This window comes from Argopecten irradians, chromosome 16, assembly GCF_041381155.1.
Source record: "Argopecten irradians isolate NY chromosome 16, Ai_NY, whole genome shotgun sequence".
NCBI lineage: Eukaryota > Metazoa > Mollusca > Bivalvia > Pectinida > Pectinidae > Argopecten > Argopecten irradians.
Genome location: NC_091149.1, coordinates 17,319,102 through 17,339,261, shown reverse-complemented (window position 1 = coordinate 17,339,261; position 20,160 = coordinate 17,319,102). Strand labels below are relative to the sequence as shown.

The 20,160-nt window shown below is 33.8% G+C and overlaps 2 protein-coding genes across 2 annotated transcripts in view; one reads left to right on the top strand and one right to left on the bottom strand.

Moving 5' to 3' along the window:
* LOC138311020 (ankyrin repeat domain-containing protein 33B-like) overlaps nucleotides 1-3,378 on the top strand; it is a 38,510-nt gene extending 35,132 nt beyond the window's left edge. The window contains exons 4-5 of the mRNA XM_069252448.1: nucleotides 1,913-2,053; nucleotides 2,482-3,378. Of these exons, the coding sequence (XP_069108549.1) occupies nucleotides 1,913-2,053; nucleotides 2,482-2,957 (617 nt within the window). The 3' untranslated portion in view covers nucleotides 2,958-3,378. The remainder of the gene's footprint in view (nucleotides 1-1,912; nucleotides 2,054-2,481) is intronic.
* A 3,558-nt stretch (nucleotides 3,379-6,936) lies between these two features.
* Nucleotides 6,937-19,687, bottom strand: LOC138310640 (rhodopsin, G0-coupled-like). The gene is made up of 3 exons (XM_069251922.1): nucleotides 19,058-19,687; nucleotides 9,907-10,000; nucleotides 6,937-9,399 (listed from the first exon to the last, which is right to left on the bottom strand). The coding sequence occupies exons 1-3, from the start codon at nucleotides 19,685-19,687 to the stop codon at nucleotides 8,927-8,929; spliced, it is 1,197 nt and encodes a 398-aa protein (XP_069108023.1). The 3' UTR covers nucleotides 6,937-8,926.
* Between the last annotated feature and the right edge of the window lie 473 nt (nucleotides 19,688-20,160).

Genomic DNA, 20,160 nt, shown 5'->3' with positions numbered 1-20,160 from the left:
GCTTTTCAAAGTTTTGCAGATATTTCAGTAAAATTGCAAATACTCGGTGGGTGATTCATTTTCATCTACTAACACCCGCCATTTTCAGCTTCTACAACGGACTAGCTGTAAATAAAAGTTCAAAACATTTATTGAAAAAAAAAACAAAAAAAAACATTAATGCTTTTTCTATTAATTGTTTTTGATAATTAAATGCCTTCGATACTCCAAACACGTACATTCCAGACTCAAATTATCCGGATTACAGATTCCCCGGACTGCCGAGTATCGTTTACTTTGTCAATAATCAATGTCGTTATCTGGCACTAATGTCCGGACTATGAGTCTTCCGGATTATTTAAGTTTTACCGTAATGTTTTAATTCTAATAAACAGATGTTTATTTATTATAAGAACTTACATCCAATGCCATTCGTCATCGAAACTCCAGTGTTACATTTCAAAAACATGCTGTGTCTTGAAATTAATAGAAGCAATAATTAAATTTAATTCAATGTCACAGGGGTGATATAGACTAAATTCCTTACATAACTTCAAATTCTGGTATATTTTTCACTACCCAATGAAATTGGTCCCATTTAAAAGTAACACCAAGAGTTATCTCCCCTTTCTCTTCTCTTCATTTCATTTGCGACATTCCTTCTGGTGTCGCCCAATTGGTAGAAGCAATGATTAATATAGTCACTACTGCCTTAGACCACTTGTTAAAGAAAAATATGGACGTAGCTTCTGACGGTATGTTTATTGAAACTATTAATTCAAGAAATCAAATACATTGTCAAACGCTGTTATAAGAGCTCGATTTTTTAGCCCTCAATACTAATATACATTATACCTAGGGCGATGCACAACGTGTCTCCTTAAAGTGTAATTGATTTGTTATGTCTAAAAATGTTATAGCAGTCAGAAATCCAAGGCCTCTAATATGAGTGTATTGTTACCAAACAGCCAGGAATATCTCATTATAATATCGTGGTCTTTCTCCAAGCGCCGGTGTTCTCTTACAATTTCAAATTTGCTGTGATATGGAATATGATGTCTCTTTTTCTTCCGTTTTGTTTTCTCATGAATCATGTCGTGTCCAGTATCTGTTTCAGCAAATCACCAAACGAGGCCATGTTATACTACAATCGCCCTTCTCATCTTCGATCCCAAATTAGTTATAATTTGATATATTGCTACTAGAATAATCAACTTTTATAGAATGGCCTTGTTGTACCATTCATACATAATCAACTACTTTAAATGAGAGTGTTATTTAGTAACTCATATAAATATATGTTTTATTTGAGCTTTAAGTTAGATATCTTTCTCAAATCTCCGGTTTTCTTTTACCATTTCCAACTCACTGTGTCCTTTGATAATGCGCGTCCATGTTGATATTTTTAAATGTTATAGACACGGGAATACAAAACACTTCGTTAAAATCATTTTTGATTAAACATTTCAGCCGGAGGTGTTTCTTGCTTTTTCTATCAATACATATACAACATGTGTGTCGAATAATGAGGACACTTTTTGTTGTTATATTCAAAGGAAAGTACATTTTAGATTTCAGTATTGGTGTTTTTTTGCAATTTTGGAGAATGTTTATAAATGTAACGATATTATATCGTTTTCTTAAATCTCATATATCGGTAAATTAAAATTTGTGTGAATGTTTTTAATGTGGCAATATCATATCGTTTTCCTGAATCTCTTCTATCAGAGATTTAGAGAGTACTGTGAAATGCGTATTTTAGCGCAGTCAAATTTAAGCGCAAATGCGAAAAAATGTAAATCTGTGATGTATTTGAGCTTCAAAGAACTTCCATGTAAATGAACACATTTATCGTTATCCAATTTTGAATCTGTTTAAAACGTGTCGACATGTATATCAATAACCGATACCAATAATCTAATTGTGTTTTCAGGTTACCGTGAAATTGTAAAATTTCTCCTGAACGATTTCCGAAAGATAAACGTTGACCAACGTAACAAGCTTGGATTCACAGCCCTAATGAAAGCAGCTCTTCAGGGTAGAACGTCATGCGCAAAGCTACTTTTATACGCTGGTAAGCAAACTTTATAAAAAGTAAATACAAATAACATTTTTTCGCCCTTGTTTTATATATATCATAAGAAGAACATAGCATTTATGGTAAACTCAATTTGATGGATATTTAGAAAAAATCTTCCTAGATTGAAGGATCAACAGAAAACTTGTCAATTTTACTACTAATAAAAAAAATGTGAAATATGAGAGAAATTCGGTAGAAATCTCGATATGAAATGAAAGAAGTGTTTTATGGGCAAATCGACTCCCGACTATTTGATAATGATGATATGCACACATTAGTCCTTTCGAGACATCTAGGGGTCATAAAGTCAACATTCAGTTGACCGTAAGGCACTGGCCTCTTGTTTACAAATCTTTCTGGGAACGGATTCATGGTTATATTTAACCAGTAGGCTTATTGAACATTATCAACTTTCATTTTAGGTGCGAACTCGAAACTACGGGATTATGGTCGGAAGCTTTGTGCTGAAGAATGGGCCAGATTTACTGGGCGACAGGAATGTGCAGATGAAATTGCCAAGTTCATTAATACTAAACGATTTTTGTCAAACTCTCGAAACAAGAATGTACACGAACGTTCTAACAGTGAACCAGATTTAACGAACACATGCAAAGGGGACAAAGAATATATGGGTCGCCAGCGAAAGAAATCAAAATCCCTCCGACGAAAACTGAAAAAGATGATTCATGGACATACAGCTCATTCCAACTCTCCCACAATGAACTTTTCAGAAAGCACCAAAATTGATAATCCTTTCGCAATTATTGCACGCTGTGTATCGACGCCCATACTTCCGGGAGTGGTAACACATAGTGGTTCACCACCCGTTCTCAAACGTCCAGTCAGCGCTGAAAACATTCCCCGAGTAGAAATTACGTCACCTTCTGACCGCAAATGATATTGTATATTGTTACATAGTTTGTGTTATTGTTTATTTTCTGACATTATTCATTTGAGGAATTGGTGGCATTTTAATTCATTTTCTGGTGGTTATTTTACTTTTGTTTGCCCATCATAAAAATGATTTTGGAATTTTATCGAATGTGTCATTACAAGTGATCGATGTGATCTTTAGTTTTGGAAAAGAAAATAAATAAATTTGGTTGTAATTGACAGTATTCTGCAAATATATATCAGGACAAACACATTCTTCAGGTTGCCGTTCTTTGACCAACGCTTTTCTTTATAATTCATATGCATATTTTTGTGTTTGTTATTTTTTTGAAGAAACGTCATACCTAATATAAAAATTAAGAACCTTTGTTTCGGTCAATATTTATGGTGTGATATCGCCATAAAGACCTATATAACACTTTGGCGCAAGACCTATATAACACTTTGGCGCAAGTATATGTAAGTTAAAAATATGTGGCCAAAAAGACACTGATATATTACGCGTCCTATTTTCTTTTTTATCAAAACAGGTTTCAAATTATAATCAGCCCGTCATGATCAACATTCAAAGTTATATATTTTGGAATAAAATGGACAGATTTATTTCATTGTGTTATTTTTTTTTTGAATTAATTGTTATGATAACATCAACTTTTGTAAAAAGTAAAAAATATGTTTAAACAAATGTAATGTTTACTATACAGGGAGGTATCACTTGTCTCACTCATTTTCGTAATATATTTGTTTTTCTTTAATAGAATTCTACTCACATTTTTTAATGGATGTATGTAGGTGTTTTACGTATCAAATTGTATGTGGTTGTTAGATGGTTACTGTTCAAGTGGAATTGTCCGCGTAGTGGACATTTTCGCTTCCCTAATTAGATACATGAAGATTTAGCCACTCCGAGCTTTGTAACAAATGCAATATGTAATAACTTCTTTATGGATGCAGGCAATGAAAATTTGCACAACACGGACGTTTTTTTTCCACCATCAGTTTAAAAGCTGGCTTAAATATCCACACACAAATATACCAACGTGTACTGTATGTTTATGAACTATTTTGTATAATATATGATATGACCAGATGAATCAATAATTTCTTGTCATTACAAGATCTTTTTTGTAACATCATTGGCAATACTTTATTATTTAATGATACATACGTTTGTTTGAGGTATGTTTCTGATGTTGTGTTATTTTGAAGCGCGTTTTCCATATCTCGATATGATAAGGTAGTCGGCAGGTCGACATATACCGGTTATTTTCACGGACTAAAATTTTCCCGAGAAAATCATATGTCGCGATATTGATTTTAAAGGTACATATCCTTCAACCATTTCTCATTATTTCGCGGATCAAATTTTCGCATTCATATGCAATGTGCCGCGAATTCGCGAAAATATCCCTGCGAAAATAGCCGGCTTTAAGGTATCTGAATATGCTAACTTAGCATGTCACACATAGATCTATATTGTGGCGATATATACCTGGACTTGTCAAGGTATTGCCTTGTTTAAGTAAATTTGACGACATTTCAATCATCACACAGCATGATTTAAGTTGTGCCTTCGACGGCATGCTTAAGTAAAGTAGCACTATAAAAAGGACAACGGTGCCAATATTCTAAGAGACACAACACAAATATACCACAGTCTACCAAAACTCAGACCTGTACTTCATGCACGCAACACACCGCATTAATTGAAGGCTATCCTTACATGACCTTGACCGTTCGGACGTTCTTTCAATCAAGCAAACTAACGATAAGCGACATCATTATGTCAACATGCAGATTTACTGTAAAGCGACATGAATGATATTTTTGTTTGATTATTTTAACGACCATTTTGCATTCATAGTTACATTTATGTAAGGAAGCACTCCCATGAATGCAGTGTGTAGCGTGTGGAGTGAAGGGTACGTTTTTTGAGAAATTGCGGTATGCTGGTTTATAGTGGAACTGTTGTCCTTTTTATAGTGCTATATAACTGAAACATGATACCGAAGACACCAAGCACAATGACGTTTAATGCTAATTGTATTAAGCAACATTTGGAATGTGTGAATATATTATAAATGCTTACTCTCCTTAAATAATTATCTGAACATTCCCTCGAATGTAATGTTATATTCTACAACGCAAATTATTTTATTGTTAAGCATTTTTCAATAAATTATCTCAAATCCTTGATTTGTTTTATTTGTGTTTTCTTCTTTCACAGAAAGATTACCTAGCATCAGCTTTCGTATAAAAGTTATTGACTTCACTGTCAATGTTATGCTACAGTGAACATATATTTATTTCAATCTTTTTTATCTTTCTATCATAATATTACTCTTCTTTTTTGCTTTCTATATCAAACAGTTTTGCCAGGAAAAATCATCAGATTTAATAAAAAAAATTCTCCATTTTAGATGCGATGCTTAAACATACTTACTTTTATATATAATGTCCATGCTAAGATCTGTCGTAAATGTCAGGTGAATCATTTAGCACCATACCGTAAGTGGATGCACAGGGGATGGCCTGTTTTTGTGGAAATGCCAGTTGGATGTCATACTTCAAGGGACAAATCAAAGTCCAAGTGAGTTTTGGACAGATAAGACTGTCGTTAATAGGGGACAAAATACTATCAGTAATGATGAAGATTTATGCATATGTTCGAGGAATACTCAAGTTCGTTACAGAGTGTTGGGAAAAAAATCAATTATAATAAAAAAGAAAATATTTCCTTATAAAGTTCATTCATAGTTTGAACATAAATCAAAATGACAATAAAAAAGTAAAAAAAAAAAACCCATTGAAAGCCATTACAAAACTTCGGATTTTTAGAGTTAATTTGTAACTTACGTGTTACCGTATAATATTTTATATACCCACATTAGCGCTCAACCATTCTACACACTCATTCCCATTCCACAATAGCTGTTTTAAATCGATCATAATTTACTATAAATCACTTTATTTCGCTAGATACAAATATTTGAGGAAGCTCGAATACCAAATTCAAATATTTGTATAATGCGCGAATGTCAGTATGTAACCTCGATCTCGAATTCATGTATTCCAACATATTTTGAACAAGAAGGTGGTGAAAGGTCTTTTCTTCAAAATTTCAATACTAACCACAACCTGATTGCTGTCTCTCAACAGACAAATTATCCAAATCTACTGCCGTTAATACATTTTCGTTGTATTGATCAAATAAATGAACCAAGGAAGGAATTAATAGGAGCTTTTTAGATAACCAATATATTTCGCTTCCTTTAACAATAACAATAACTCAACATTTTAATGTCATTACACGCCGTTTCGAAATCATAAACAGTAAAGCACACGTATTTATCACTATTCATACTAAAATAAAGTATACTGTCAATTAACTAGTATACGCATGCGATTGAATTTTGTCTTTTTCACGAGTGATTCTGAAAAAAAAATTCATAACGAAAAATTTATCAAACATACGTACAATAAGAACCAAATAATGTGGATTAATTAATAAGGTTAAATCGTCGTGAAAAAAGTCGTTCTACAGTACAGAGGGACACAGAAATGCAAATATATGTAATAATATACAGATGGTGTCAGGAAAGTATTAGGAACTAATTTAACAAGACAACCATTCTCCAGAAAGCGAATGCACTTCATGAACGACCAAGGTTGCAATTTCATGAATTACTCCTCGGTAATAATTGTTTTGCTGGGACCTCCGGTTCAAACGGTCTGCGCACGTAATCTGTCATACCTTTTGTGTTTACAAAAATGAGACAGAAACTGGTGATGAATCAGTGAAATGTGAGAAATTAAATATTTTCACAATTAACTTTTGATGATCAATAATCAATTTGTTACTTTTCCATGTGAAACAAACTTATATAGTGACAAGCACAATTAAAACAGTATACTTTTAATCATGTATAAAACTTTGGACAGAATCACACAAACACAAGCCTTTTGAAAAAATCAATAGCTGAAGCTTTTATTCTGACCATGAACAATTAAAACATCGAACTTTTCATCATAGGAAGATCATATACATATATAAAACCTTTGACAAAATCAATATCAGATGACACCATATTTTTTGAAACGATAGAGAAACAACAATTTACCGATGCAGTGCTAAATCGGTTTGAAATGAAATCATAATCTCCCAATTAATTTACCCGATACAGAATACTAACGAAGCAATTAACTGTAATTAAGATATAAAGGCAAATACCACAAATTGCGTCATAGGAATGCATGTGTCTATGCTGCTAAACATATGCTAGCAGTTTTCGATGGAAGGGAGGTAACTGTTATGCCTATTCTAGATGACAGCAAACCGTTTTATGTATAGCTGAACATTATCATTATTTGTATAAAATAGTTCGTCGAAAAACTATTTTTTTAGAAAAAAAAACTACTTATATTTATATACCATTGATTGTGTAGGTACCAAATACATTTTTAGGAGCTTTGTTTTGCCGGTCGTTGTCGGCAATCGTTGATCATAATGTTCATTTTAGCTGTGAAATACAACGTTTTACGGTGAACATAAAAACGATATACTTCACCCTAGTGAAAATATTAATTTTCATACTTTCATTCGTGATATTTCGATATTTTTACTCGCTTTTGACTAACAGGAATACGGCATGACAGTATAAATATCATTTGATTGTAACGTCATTACTTTAAGTTTGTATCATAAATTGATACTATGTAGCAAGTATGCTAGATAAAGGGAGATAATTCTGTGTATTAGACCCAAAGCCATAACGGTCATCTGACTACCTTGGCAATAATCACAAAGTGTCATGGTAGCCATCTTTGATTTGGGATCAACCAGAGATATAACAACACTATGTCGGGACCATGCCAGGATCATTTCATGCAAGTTTCAGCCAAATCGCACCGGTAGAACTGAGAAGAAGTTCAAAATGTGTTTTCAAGATGGCGGCTGTGGCGGCCATCTTGGATATCGGATCGACCCGAAAAATAACAACACTTTGTCGGTACCATGTCAGGATCATTTCATGCAAGTTTTAGCCAAATCGCACTGGTAGACCTTGGGAAGAAGTTCAAAATGTGTTTTCAAGATGGTGGCTAGGGCGGCTATTTTGGTTTTTGGATCAACCCGAAATATAACAACACTTTGTCGGGACGATGTCAGGATAATTTCATGTCAGTTGCGGACGACGACGGACGAAACATGCACGATGACTAAAGGTCATACTGACCCTTCGGGTCAGATGACTTAAAAATCCAGTTTTGAAAACATTAAGATCATCACACAGAAGACGCATTTGAATTATGTATAAAGATTAATGTATATAGACATTCATTTAAAAAAAGACAAACATTTTTAATAGTCGTGATTATCGTTTTTTCAAAGACTAGTACATGTTTACACAGTGCACTACTTAAAATGTTTTTCCTTTTACATCATGCAACTTTACAATTGAAGACTATGAAACGAAAACTTTCAATTAAGCTTATCAAAACACTATTAACTGCTGTGGAAATTAACAAAAAAATGTAAATAAAGTCCATCTAACGTCAGTGTGAAAAGTTAAAGCATACCATGTGTCGTATGCTAGAATGTACGTAAATATTTCGAGTCTTAATTATAGTCCTTCAAAGATAATGTGCAAAAGGAAAGTCAATTTAATTAAATTTATCTTCATTGGCTTCGCTTATTTCATTGAATGGTAGCAGCAGTTTGTAATCTTTCTTAGGGCAAACAAAACCATTCAAAATTAGGAAAAATGTTGATATGTAAAGTCCGATAAATAATTAATTATCAACCTACGAAAATAAAGTGTTTTATACAGTGACTATAAAAATACCAGGATATCTATGATTTGTTTTTATTCCTTGTAAAGTTTCATTTGAGGTACTTCCAGAAATGAGTTTTCTACTAGCTCATGTACAAAAAAATAAATTAATTTGATTATCTCTTCCTTATTTATGCAATCTTTAAACACCGTGAACAGTAAACATATCAGCTGTAAGTGACATCTGTGATGAAGCGTTGTTTGTCTTTGCCAATCGACCTGTACCAAGTACCGTTTCTTCATTACCTTTCTCGAGTCGCCTCCCTTTATTCGATTGTAAACACTTGCTTGTAGTCTGTGTCCCTTCATTCGAAGTACTTGGAGCTGTGACCATTCCTTCTATGTCGTTTTGATACCTATCCGGCCGAATTTGACCTTGACCTTGTATTCGCATACATGGAAGGTTGAAAAAACTGTTAACGAACGGAAGCAGTTCAATCATTGATCTTCGGATCTCTCTGTTTCTATATGTATAAATCAATGGGTTCCAAACGACGCTTAATTTTACCAATAATGTAGGCAAGACGGTAAGACCAGGAGGTATAACCGACTTCCCGCCAATTACAGCTGTCATGGAGAATATGGCGTATGGAAACCAGGAAAAGATAAAAGCAACTGAAACACAGAAAAAGAAGTTGAATTAGACAACATATATATATGCATACTTACCATATCAAATCAAAAGATATTATCAATTGGAGGTTCTTATCGTCGTATATTACAATCTAATAAAGACATCAGATAATAAGATAAACGACACATTACGATGGCAGACACGATTATGTTCATTTATATACTATTTCATTTATCAAATCCGAACAGTTCCCTACCATAGAAAGTTAACTTTACAGCGGCGACAATCTTTAGCCATTATATATATAAAAAAAATAATAATAAAAACTGACAGATACAAAGTCTTTACATAACACAATTATCCAAATCATTCAGCAATAAGTGTTTTACATCATTAAGTAATAACACATTCGCTTGTTAAACAGTATTTTCATAAGGATTTATTACCACTACTTAATATTATTTGGTTCTTCTGTATTTACATTCCATGAATACTTATTTATTTATTTATTTTTGAAAACATCAGTAGACTGCACAGTTGACACTTACGGGTCATCCACAGAATCGTCTTTGCCACGTCTCTGTCCATTTTGGATCCACGGTCATTGTCTGAAAGTGCTTGATTATTACCGCTTGTTTTTACCTGAAAATAAATATCAATATTAATTCAAACATATATTTTTAATATATAATTTTTACACCAGTCTAAGCGGAGCAAAGTACTGAATGTCCAAACAAATGTAATGCAGTTGGTAGACTACATAATAATACATTCGAAAGTGTTAAAAGGACATTGTCTGCGCATGATTAGACGCAATGATAATTATACCAGGCGATAACGCTCTTTATGTTGAGTGCTGAGCAGAAACAGAATATTCTCATATATTTACAGTTTGCACTGACATGGACTCAATAACCATGCTTTCTAGTATTATCATTATCAGTGTATAATGTTAGCGCACCACGCGCGGCGATTCTATTGTTACGTGAATAGTCGATCGTAGCAACGTGGGGTCATGACCCCACTTTTGGCGGGAACATACATTGTAAATGACTCGATTCCAATCAGCTGTTCAATCGAATTCGTTGACGATGAAGGGAGAGAAAAAAATATGGGCATTTTAATACAAAGTATGCAACTGCCGCGTGAAAAAATAATATTCATTTACTTGAAAAACTGTAAATATAAGGAATATATGTTTATTTTGTTGAGGTTATGAGGGTATAATGATAACGGAACCAGTGTAAATTTTATGAAGCCGGGTTACATAATTTACTCGTGCTCAATTATCATTATACCCTCATAAGCTCAACAAAATAAACATCTATTCCTTAAATAATGTAGTTTGTCGCGGCCAGATGTCAGAACTAAGACCCACACTGACGAATGGTCAAAGCAATACGTGAGATGGTGACACGGTTAGGGGAAAGTAAGAAGTGAAAAGACAAGATACCAAACATTGTTTGCATTTAAAGATCATGCAATGGGGTACCAAGTACAGTCAAAACGCCCCCTGCAAAAAGAGATAAGTGCAAGTGTCTCGATTAGTATACATTTAAAGTGTGGGTGTTGACGGATGTAGCAAGTTTCTGGTCCCTGAGACTTGACCTGTCTATTTCCGAGAGGAAGCCGAGAGAAATTTATAAATTTGAGGGAAACCAGGAACTTGTTGTAAATCTCTCAACTCAATACTTCAACTGTTTTAACGTATCAATACATACAAAGGATATGCTTTTACTAAATGAAATATTTTTCCCATTGGCTGTATAATATTTCTACCACTAGGTATAATACTGGGATTGCGTATTGATCAATTTCCGAGAAGTTAACCACAAACACATAGCCGACATTACAACTGTTTTTTCCATTGAACCCAATGCATTTCACTATATAATAACATCGAGTTCGATAACAGTTTGCGACGTCGATGGTTACGTTACCAGATATGACGTCATTGAAAAACACCTCCACCCTGTTTTGACATCACCTGGCAAATGAATGGCGTGATCGGAAACAATCCCCGTCCACTTCAAAGCTTATCTAGGGGTGTGATCGAAAGACTAACACACAACTGAGCGAGTATTGTGGAAAAAGTAAAAGCTAGTATTGACAACAAGAAATTTAATGGAAATTAATTATACATAATTTAAATTAATTAACAAGAATTTTTTTATTTTGAATAGATATGAATGATTGAGAGGTAATTAATGAGCACATGATGGATATAACTGTAACTAATATGAAAGTGGTTAAAATTTGTGTTCAAGATTACAATATCAATTTAAATACTGTAATTTGTGTGGGAGTCCTTATGTGAAAGGAAAGTAGTGTTATTAACATGTCTATCGATTTTTTTTTCGGAAAAAGAATTTAATATATCTAATATAGAACGATTATAAGACAACTAATGTAGTTTTGAATCTAAACGCGTGAGTATCGTATAGCATGTCATGTTTGTGGGGATGGTTATAATGTCATCTCGGAGGCAATGATTTGATCTTGAAAAGACAATCTGTGAAATATTGAACCATTATTGAGTCATATATACATTATAATATCGCAAAAATCTAACTTTCAAATCAAAATTATAATCATTTCATACAAGTGTAATAAATACGTTTTCTTTTTCCAAAATCTTAGCTTGAGATTTAGATTTTTGCAATACTGATTAATGTCCTCGTTTTTGGTTAAATCGTAAAAAACATATCGCTATACGGTACGTTTGCAGTAGTTTCAAATCAACGTAATAAGAACTAGTGGAAATCGGCAAGGGATATTATATCTGATATCATATTTGTATATTATTGCCAATTATTTCTCCATTAAATATTTGTTAAAGATGCTCCAACGCCGAGATGGCATAAACGATATTTATCACCTGTATAACATTTGATGTTTAATCATGTATTTACATTCTAATCAATAAAAAATACATAAAAAATATTGTTTGTTGTCTGTGCAATTCGTACCTTTCTCCAAATAGGGCATAGTGCAATGGCTTTTTGTCGAGATGCAATCGATTATTTCAATGATAGCCATACAGTGTGTTTGTTACTAAAAATATACTAATTCGTCTGATTCTGCTGTTAGTAAAAAACTATAGGTAATGTAGCACCTGAAACGTCTCTCCAGACTGATGAATCATTATCACTTCAATGTTCATATTTCAGATTCTAGCTCACAATCCATATTTCATCAATGCAGTTTAATGAAGCACACGTATTTCCATTTTAAGGACATACAAGATGACTCCATTGATTCTAGAGATGATATTGGATATCCAACATCCTCTCGAAGTACAATCTGGATTATTATGTCAAACATAATTTAGAAATAAACGGCGAGCGACACAGTTTATCTAAGGATAATGAATGAATGACAGATGTCATGTATTTTGCCCTGAAAAATAGACATCCTTCCTTATCACCCACATAAAGATGTATCTAAAATTGCTAACGACATATCTTAAGGATATCTATGGTAATGGAACTGTACATAACATAGCTAGCGGTACTGAGCTTTGGTGATTCTTTAAAGCTTTATGTGTCATAAATGGACGAACATATTGACATCAGCAATCTATTGAAACCATCAGTTTTGATGAAATAAACTGTAAAATAATTCAAAGTCACTGACAAACATGTATGTTGTTTTACAATAAACATTCGTTACTATAATGTATTTATGCACCATTATTTGTATTGATTTTTATGTATTTAAAGATGCTCCACCGCTGACAAATGGTATTTTTTCACTATCAAAAACAGAAGCAGACGATTTAGTATTTTTCTTCAGTCACAAAAGTTAATTACTTTACACCATTACCACCACTGAAAAGTTTGAGCTTCTAATTTTACTTCAAGTTAAAAATATGAAAAATAATTAATTGCATCCCGAAGAAAATCTGTGGCACTATTTCCTTTATGGAATGAAGTACTAACTGCGCATGCACAAAGGCGAAATAAATTATTTTATATTTATTTTTGTGTTAATTAGGCATAAATAGACACGATTAAACACCAACTGTTTTTCAAATGATGAATATCATTTGTGCTCTGTCGGCGGTGGAGCATCTTTAAGGAATTATTTTTATTTTTAGTTGTTTACTTGAGTGTAAACTGCATTTTTGTACAGATATTTTAAATGACGCGTCATGTTGATATATCTGTACAAAATGCAGTTAATACACCAGTTAACAACAAAAAATAAAAATTATTTCTTATATTTACATTTCGACCAACCATTTCATATAAATTAAGTGTTCAAATCAAATAAAAGTTTTCCAATGTTATACGATTGTTGGAACAGGCAGTCGATTGATGGAATCCCGGAACAGCTGGCTTCAATTTGGCGGGAAATGTTGTCAAATTCAGAAAGTATACACAATATACTTAATAAACTTTATCTTTTTTCATCCTATTTATAAAATATTTGTTAAATTTTTCATTTTCTGATGTTTGATTTAAGATTTAAATTACATTCATACATGAATTTCATTGAAGATTAGTTAATGTAGATGCAATAGGCCTAATATGATGCGCGTTCACACTACTTGCGGAAGTCAGTGTTCTGGTGTGTGTATTCCTGCGTAGCAACTACTGCGTTTACGCAAGTATAAACGATTTCGCAGTTGATAAGGTTATATAGCAAAGAGAAAACGGAAATGAAAATATGATAAGATAAAAACATATTGGATAAGTTACTATACAATTACTGATAAAACTGTAAATAGTAGACTATAACTTAGCTTCTTAGGTTGACCTCGGCACTCCTTTAACTGCACTACCGATGCAAATACATCTAATTCTAACCATGAATGATTTGAAGTCTCGATGTTTCGAAGTTTTTCTGACGGTCCCTTGAACTTCGATACATCGAGGGTTGAGTGAATCATTATTTTTGACAGAACTACAAACCACAGTACTATAAATCGTCATTTTGAACTTCTTATTTGCAATTTGTAATTTTAAAAGCTATTCATTGTTAGTACTGTATTATATTCGACATGTTGTTAATATTTGGCGGTAAATAACATATCAAAAGTTCTTCTAAAATCGTGTGAATGAAAATTACATCACATATAGCTCTAAAATAACATTGCAACGAAATTGTTCTCACATGAGTCATGTTTTAATCCTCACACCCTTGTTTTCAAGGCTGACCATCCATTGTTTTATCACCAAAGGCCGGGAACTTCCTAAAAGATCCACAAAACTGACCTATATCCTCCTTTGTTTTCACTAGATAGAAAGTTTTGGGTTTCACCGCTATCACGTATTCACATGCTTTACGAATAATTGAATCAAAAGTATATTTGAATGCACGATTGTCAAAAAGATCGCGAATATACGAAAAAAAATGCATAAAAGATATCTTAAAAGATCAAAATCAAATATGTCAATTCCGTTGAATAATTAGACACGTCATCGTTATCATGCTCTAAAGAATTTTAAAGATGTAATGATTTTTTTATGTTTTGGGGGGACTTGTTGTGTGTTCGTGTTATGTCCCCTTTTAATAGTGAATTGCTAACTCATTTTTTATTGTACATCCTCGCAGAAGAATACTACTAGCCGAAAGCACTAAATTCTACATAGACTGCATAGTCACATCATACTCACAACTGACTAACCAGTCGTCTCACTCACTTTATTAAACCTAACAAGAAATATGGGTACCTTTGTAAAAGTAAGTAACTATAGTTACAATCTAATTAAAATACAGATCAATATTATCACTACGTCCTTTATTTAACGGAGTGGTTATAAGGATCTGTATTTTAATCAGATTGCTATAGTTACCCCTACCATCCATGACGTTGAAACAGGAAGGCACAATTCGCAGGAAAAGATTGCTAACTGTCAAACATCAGGCTTGTCGAGTATTTGGCAAGGTGTTAGTATCACATACATATATATTTACATTTCCGTTTTCTTTGTCATATAACCATATAAACTGCGAATATTCGTTTACACTTGCGTAAGCAAGTGTAAACGCAGTGGTTGCTAAGCAAGAATACACACACCGGAACTCTGATTTCTGCAAGTAGTGTAAATGCCCATCCGATTAAGCCTATTGTATCTGTATAAAATATTCAATATATTGCAGGTATTAATGCAATGTAAATTTTAAATCATACATCAGCATTTTTTTTAAAACATTGTATAAATGGGATGGAAAAAAAAAGATAAAAATATCTGTACAAAAATGCAGTTTACATACCAGTAAACATCAAACAAACAAAACCATTCCTTAAGTACACAAAAATATTCATTATGTATACGTGTCATATAAAGTATAAGTAGGTTAACATTTTTTGTCTAAGTTTCGAAGACATTAAACCTGACAACTCTTCTCTAGGGTTATGTTACTATTTGTCATTCTCTGTTATTTTCTTCTTTACATTACCTTTTACTAATAAAACGTATGTATATTCTGTAAATTGTAATATTATATTTATGGTTAATTGATATCGAAATAAGTGGCAATATTAAATTAGAGCTGTCGCCAGAGTAGCCGACAGTAACCACGCTGCACAAATTTAGTAATCCATCATCCATTAATAGGGAGTATTGCGGAACCTTATACTATTAATCTACTCAATCGCCCTTTCAGTGTAACAAGTTTCATCAAAACCTGCCAAATAGTTCAGGAGTAGTTCGTCAGACAAAGTTGTGTCTACAATCAGACAGACTGACGACCAGACGGACAACCCGATTCAAATCAATATACCTCTTAACTTCGTTTGGGGGGGATAATAACTGAATGTTTCGGCAACTTAACGGCGTGTTTAATATTTTCAATCAATATATTACGTTTTCAGGGATATCCAATGCCATGATTAGAGTTATTATGTTACTAACTAACTATACCATATCTTCCTCTATTACTTCAATAGATTTTCGCGATATCTCATGCTGATGATTATTGTTCTAAAAATAATGTGTATCCGCGATAGATGATGGCCCTGCAGGTAGGGCGTAAGAATTGCACCTACTGACCCTATTGCATGATCGTAAGAGGCGACTAAATTTAGGATCTTACCTTCTCTCTTCTTCCTAACTGACTTTATCTTTCCTAATGCCTCCCTTGGCATCGCCTCACTTTTGGCCTTGAGTTGAGCGTTCGCCCCTGTAAGGAAGGCTTTGGGTTCTGTCCCCTTGCCGAGACACACTAAAGCCTATGAAAGTGGTAGTTTCTACTTCTGCTTAGCGCTCAGCATACAGGGAGTGGGACGACTGGTTCGCTCGTTTTCAGTATAATGTGACCGATTCATTAACGTCCTATTAACAACTATGGTCATGTAAGGACGGCCTTCCATGTATGCGATGCGTTGCGTGTATGTTGAACGAGGAGCGTGTGTTAAGAGACTGCGGTATATTCATGTTGTGTGTTCTTGTATAGTGGAACTGTTGCCCTTTTTATAGTGCTATATCACTGAAGCATGCCGCCGAAGATACCATGCAACTCACCCCAACCGGTCACACTATACTGACAACGGGCAAACCACTCTCTGTATGCTGAGCGCTAAAATTTAGTCGCCTTTTACGATCATACAATAAGGGCAGCAGGTACAATTCTAACGCCCTTCCTGCAGAAAGCATACAACTTTACATACGGCATCTTTAGGACGTAAGGTTTCAGGAACCCTATAAAATCAGCCGTAATGGTTTTCAAAATGGCCGCTAAAAACCACCTTCTGTGACTCATAACTCACGTTATATACCAGCTAGACCCAAACTATAAACGCATACTCTCATGTTATTGATAATTTGTAACAGTTTGGTAGCGTTAAAATACATGAAGAAGGACCGCCATTTTGGATTTTAAGATGGCCGCCAACGAGCTATATCTATATATAAACATTTAATTGCCAAAGCTGACTGAACAAATCAAAAATAAATAAATAATATCTGCGAATATAATGTGAGTATCTATACTTTTGCAGTGTTTGATACATGAATATTTCGATTCTATATTCAATTTCAAAATGGCCGCCATTATGAAAAGCCAGATGGCCGTTTAAATCAAAGTGGTTTGCGTATTTTACTCTGTAAGTAAGCGAGAAAAAAAACATTTTATAAGTTAACATTCTTAATTTTTTTAACCATAATATTGATGCTTATTTTATTTGATACATGTACTTCGTTCTGGTAGTGTTAAACTTCATGATGAAAGACTGCAATTTTGTATTCCAAGATGGCTGCCAAATTTACAACATGTATCTATACCTATATATAATAATAATATAATGATTGGCTAAGCTGTCTTTAAGTAAACAAAACACATGTAAATACATTGAGTATTTATATTTTGTAGCGTTTGTTACAAAATAATTCGATTCGTTTTATTTTCAAAATGGACGCCAACCTGAAATTCAAGCAGTCCGGCAGCATTATATTAAAGGTCCATTACTAACCAAACCGGGTGATGATTTATGAAACATTACTTTAAACATGAGTCCCAAATGTGAACTTTAAAAAATATTACACTTAGCATTATTCTCTGAACCAATCTGAATAGATTATTTAAATGCAAACGTTTATTTCCATAAAGCGGGTCGTTTATGATCCCCGACGTCCTCATTATATACCCACGTTGGTTACCCTGAAAAGATTCTAAATAAATTGGCAGACATCTTGAAAAGAAAAAAACAACAACAAAGAAGCCTTGGCCACTAAAAGAAAATACTTCAATCAACTTTGTTAAAGGAAAATAGGAATGACAGACGTCTGCATGACATAAGGAAGGAATAAATACATATACATGAAAAATAAGGTGGATTGTGTTCTCAGACACCATACGATGAAGTGTGTGTCTAGATGTTCTCAAGTCGTTATAGATGACTTGACAGGTGCATAGAAGGAAGGTGAGGAAGGATTTGAAGACGAAATATTAAGGTTGGGTAGAAGATATAAATACACTTGAATGTAGGAATTTTTTTAAACGGCCATTTTTTTTCTTCAAAATGGCAGTCATGTTGAAATGAAAATAAGAATCAAATTATTTGTGTATCAAAAACTTCAAAAGCATGAGTACTCTCACTATATTTGCTTAAAGTCAGCATAGCTTATTAGATGCATTATATATAAAGATATTGCTCGGAAAGTTGGCGATCATCCTAAAATACAATATGGCGGTCCTTCTACAAAAGTTTAACACTTCCATGTAGACGTTTCCTAAAATACAATATGGATGTAGACGTTTAAAGTTAGGCTCAAGCTGGTATAGAAAATGAGTAATGGGTCGCAGATGGTTGTTTTGGTGACCATTTTGAATTCCAATATGGAGGCCGCTAATGGGCCGTGATTTTTTGGGGTCTATTTCTTTTCTGAAACCTTATGTCCCTTAGAAATGATATGCAAAGTTTTGTGCTTTATTCCAACTCTGAATAATTTTGCCCAAAAATGGACCTTAGCCGCTTCACTACATTTAATGTTCAATTTACAGATTTTATAAATTACTAAAATAGAATTAAATAGATATAACTTTAACAAACAATGTATGAAATTGCTCATGAATACCTAATAACAACAAAAGTCATTGTATTCTACCGGTATGGTGAGAAACAATTGAATAAATCTGCGCATGACCAGGTTAAACAATGATAATATATTTCACAGCCTTAAATTGCAAATTCATGTATTGGCGAGAAATCTAAACAATCAGTGGTTTGGAGTTTTATCTTATGCTTCATACCTTGTAGAAGATGTTTCCGTAGCAGAACAGGATCACGATGATTGGGATTACTAGGACCAATATTAGTAAGGCTACACAAAAGGAGGCGTCCCCAAAATTGTCGCTGTTCCAGTTCACAGAGCATGATATATTGATACCTTCCAAAACGTATTTGCTCCATCCAAGGAGAGGAGCGATGGCCCAGGCTAACCCGTAAAGCAGGCAACCGACAATTATACACGTAGCAACCCGTTGACTTATCATAGGCTTCAGGTGAGTTTTCACAATGACAATATATCGGTCGAATGATATTGCAGCAAGTATGCTGATCGTACTAATTCCTAGGAGTGTCATAATAAAACCATAGTACACACATCCTTTATCGCCAAAAATCCAATCCTTTGCAAAACTGGATATAGCAATCATTGGTAATCCGAATAAAGACATTAGGAAGTCCAAAATCGAGAGAGACAGGATAAAGTAATTAGTCGGCGTCTTGAGTGCAGTCTGCTTCCAAAAGACGTAAATGAAAATACCGTTTAGTGCCACCCCGAATGTGGAGGCACCGGTCATGAATACGCCGATTGTCGCGTAGGCATATGTCGGTAACAAAAAAGTGGTAAGATTATCAGATGATGTGTTCTGAAGCATCGTTTGTCAGTGTAGATGTTGTTGATGCCGGTGTAAGACACATATAACGTTTATGTAACTTTGTATGGTCTACTTTTGATGTATTGCGGGCGGCACAGAAGACAATATTAGCATTTATTAGCACACGGATTCATAATAATACCGCTTATATAAAGTCTCCATCTTGTAACACATTATACTATGCGGTTGAGTAATATTCGATTTAATCCCATTTCTCATTTACGGCGAACGTGGCAAGTTCGATATCACACCTCATACATTACCATTTCTTTTGTTACTAAGCCCAACGATTGTGAAGGTGCAAATCACTCATCCTCCATTATCTGAACACGCTTATATAAATCAAGCAATATTTTCCAAAACGAACGTTAATGTTCCCTTTACATTCAAACAGTTATATATATCTGGCCGTGTGACCGTTATGGATGTTCCAAAATGTTGTAAAGGTGTTCACATGTATACAGACAGATAGT

Excerpts from the sequence above, each read along its gene's own strand:
- LOC138310640 (XM_069251922.1), bottom strand. The coding sequence starts at position 19,687 with ATGCTTCAGAACACATCATCTGATAATCTTACCACTTTTTTGTTACCG. Across the intron at positions 10,001-19,057 it reads ACGGAAACATCTTCTACAAG|GTAAAAACAAGCGGTAATAA; the intron begins GTATGAAGCATA and ends ATTTATTTTCAG. Across the intron at positions 9,400-9,906 it reads GACGATTCTGTGGATGACCC|TTGCTTTTATCTTTTCCTGG; the intron begins GTAAGTGTCAAC and ends TCTGTGTTTCAG.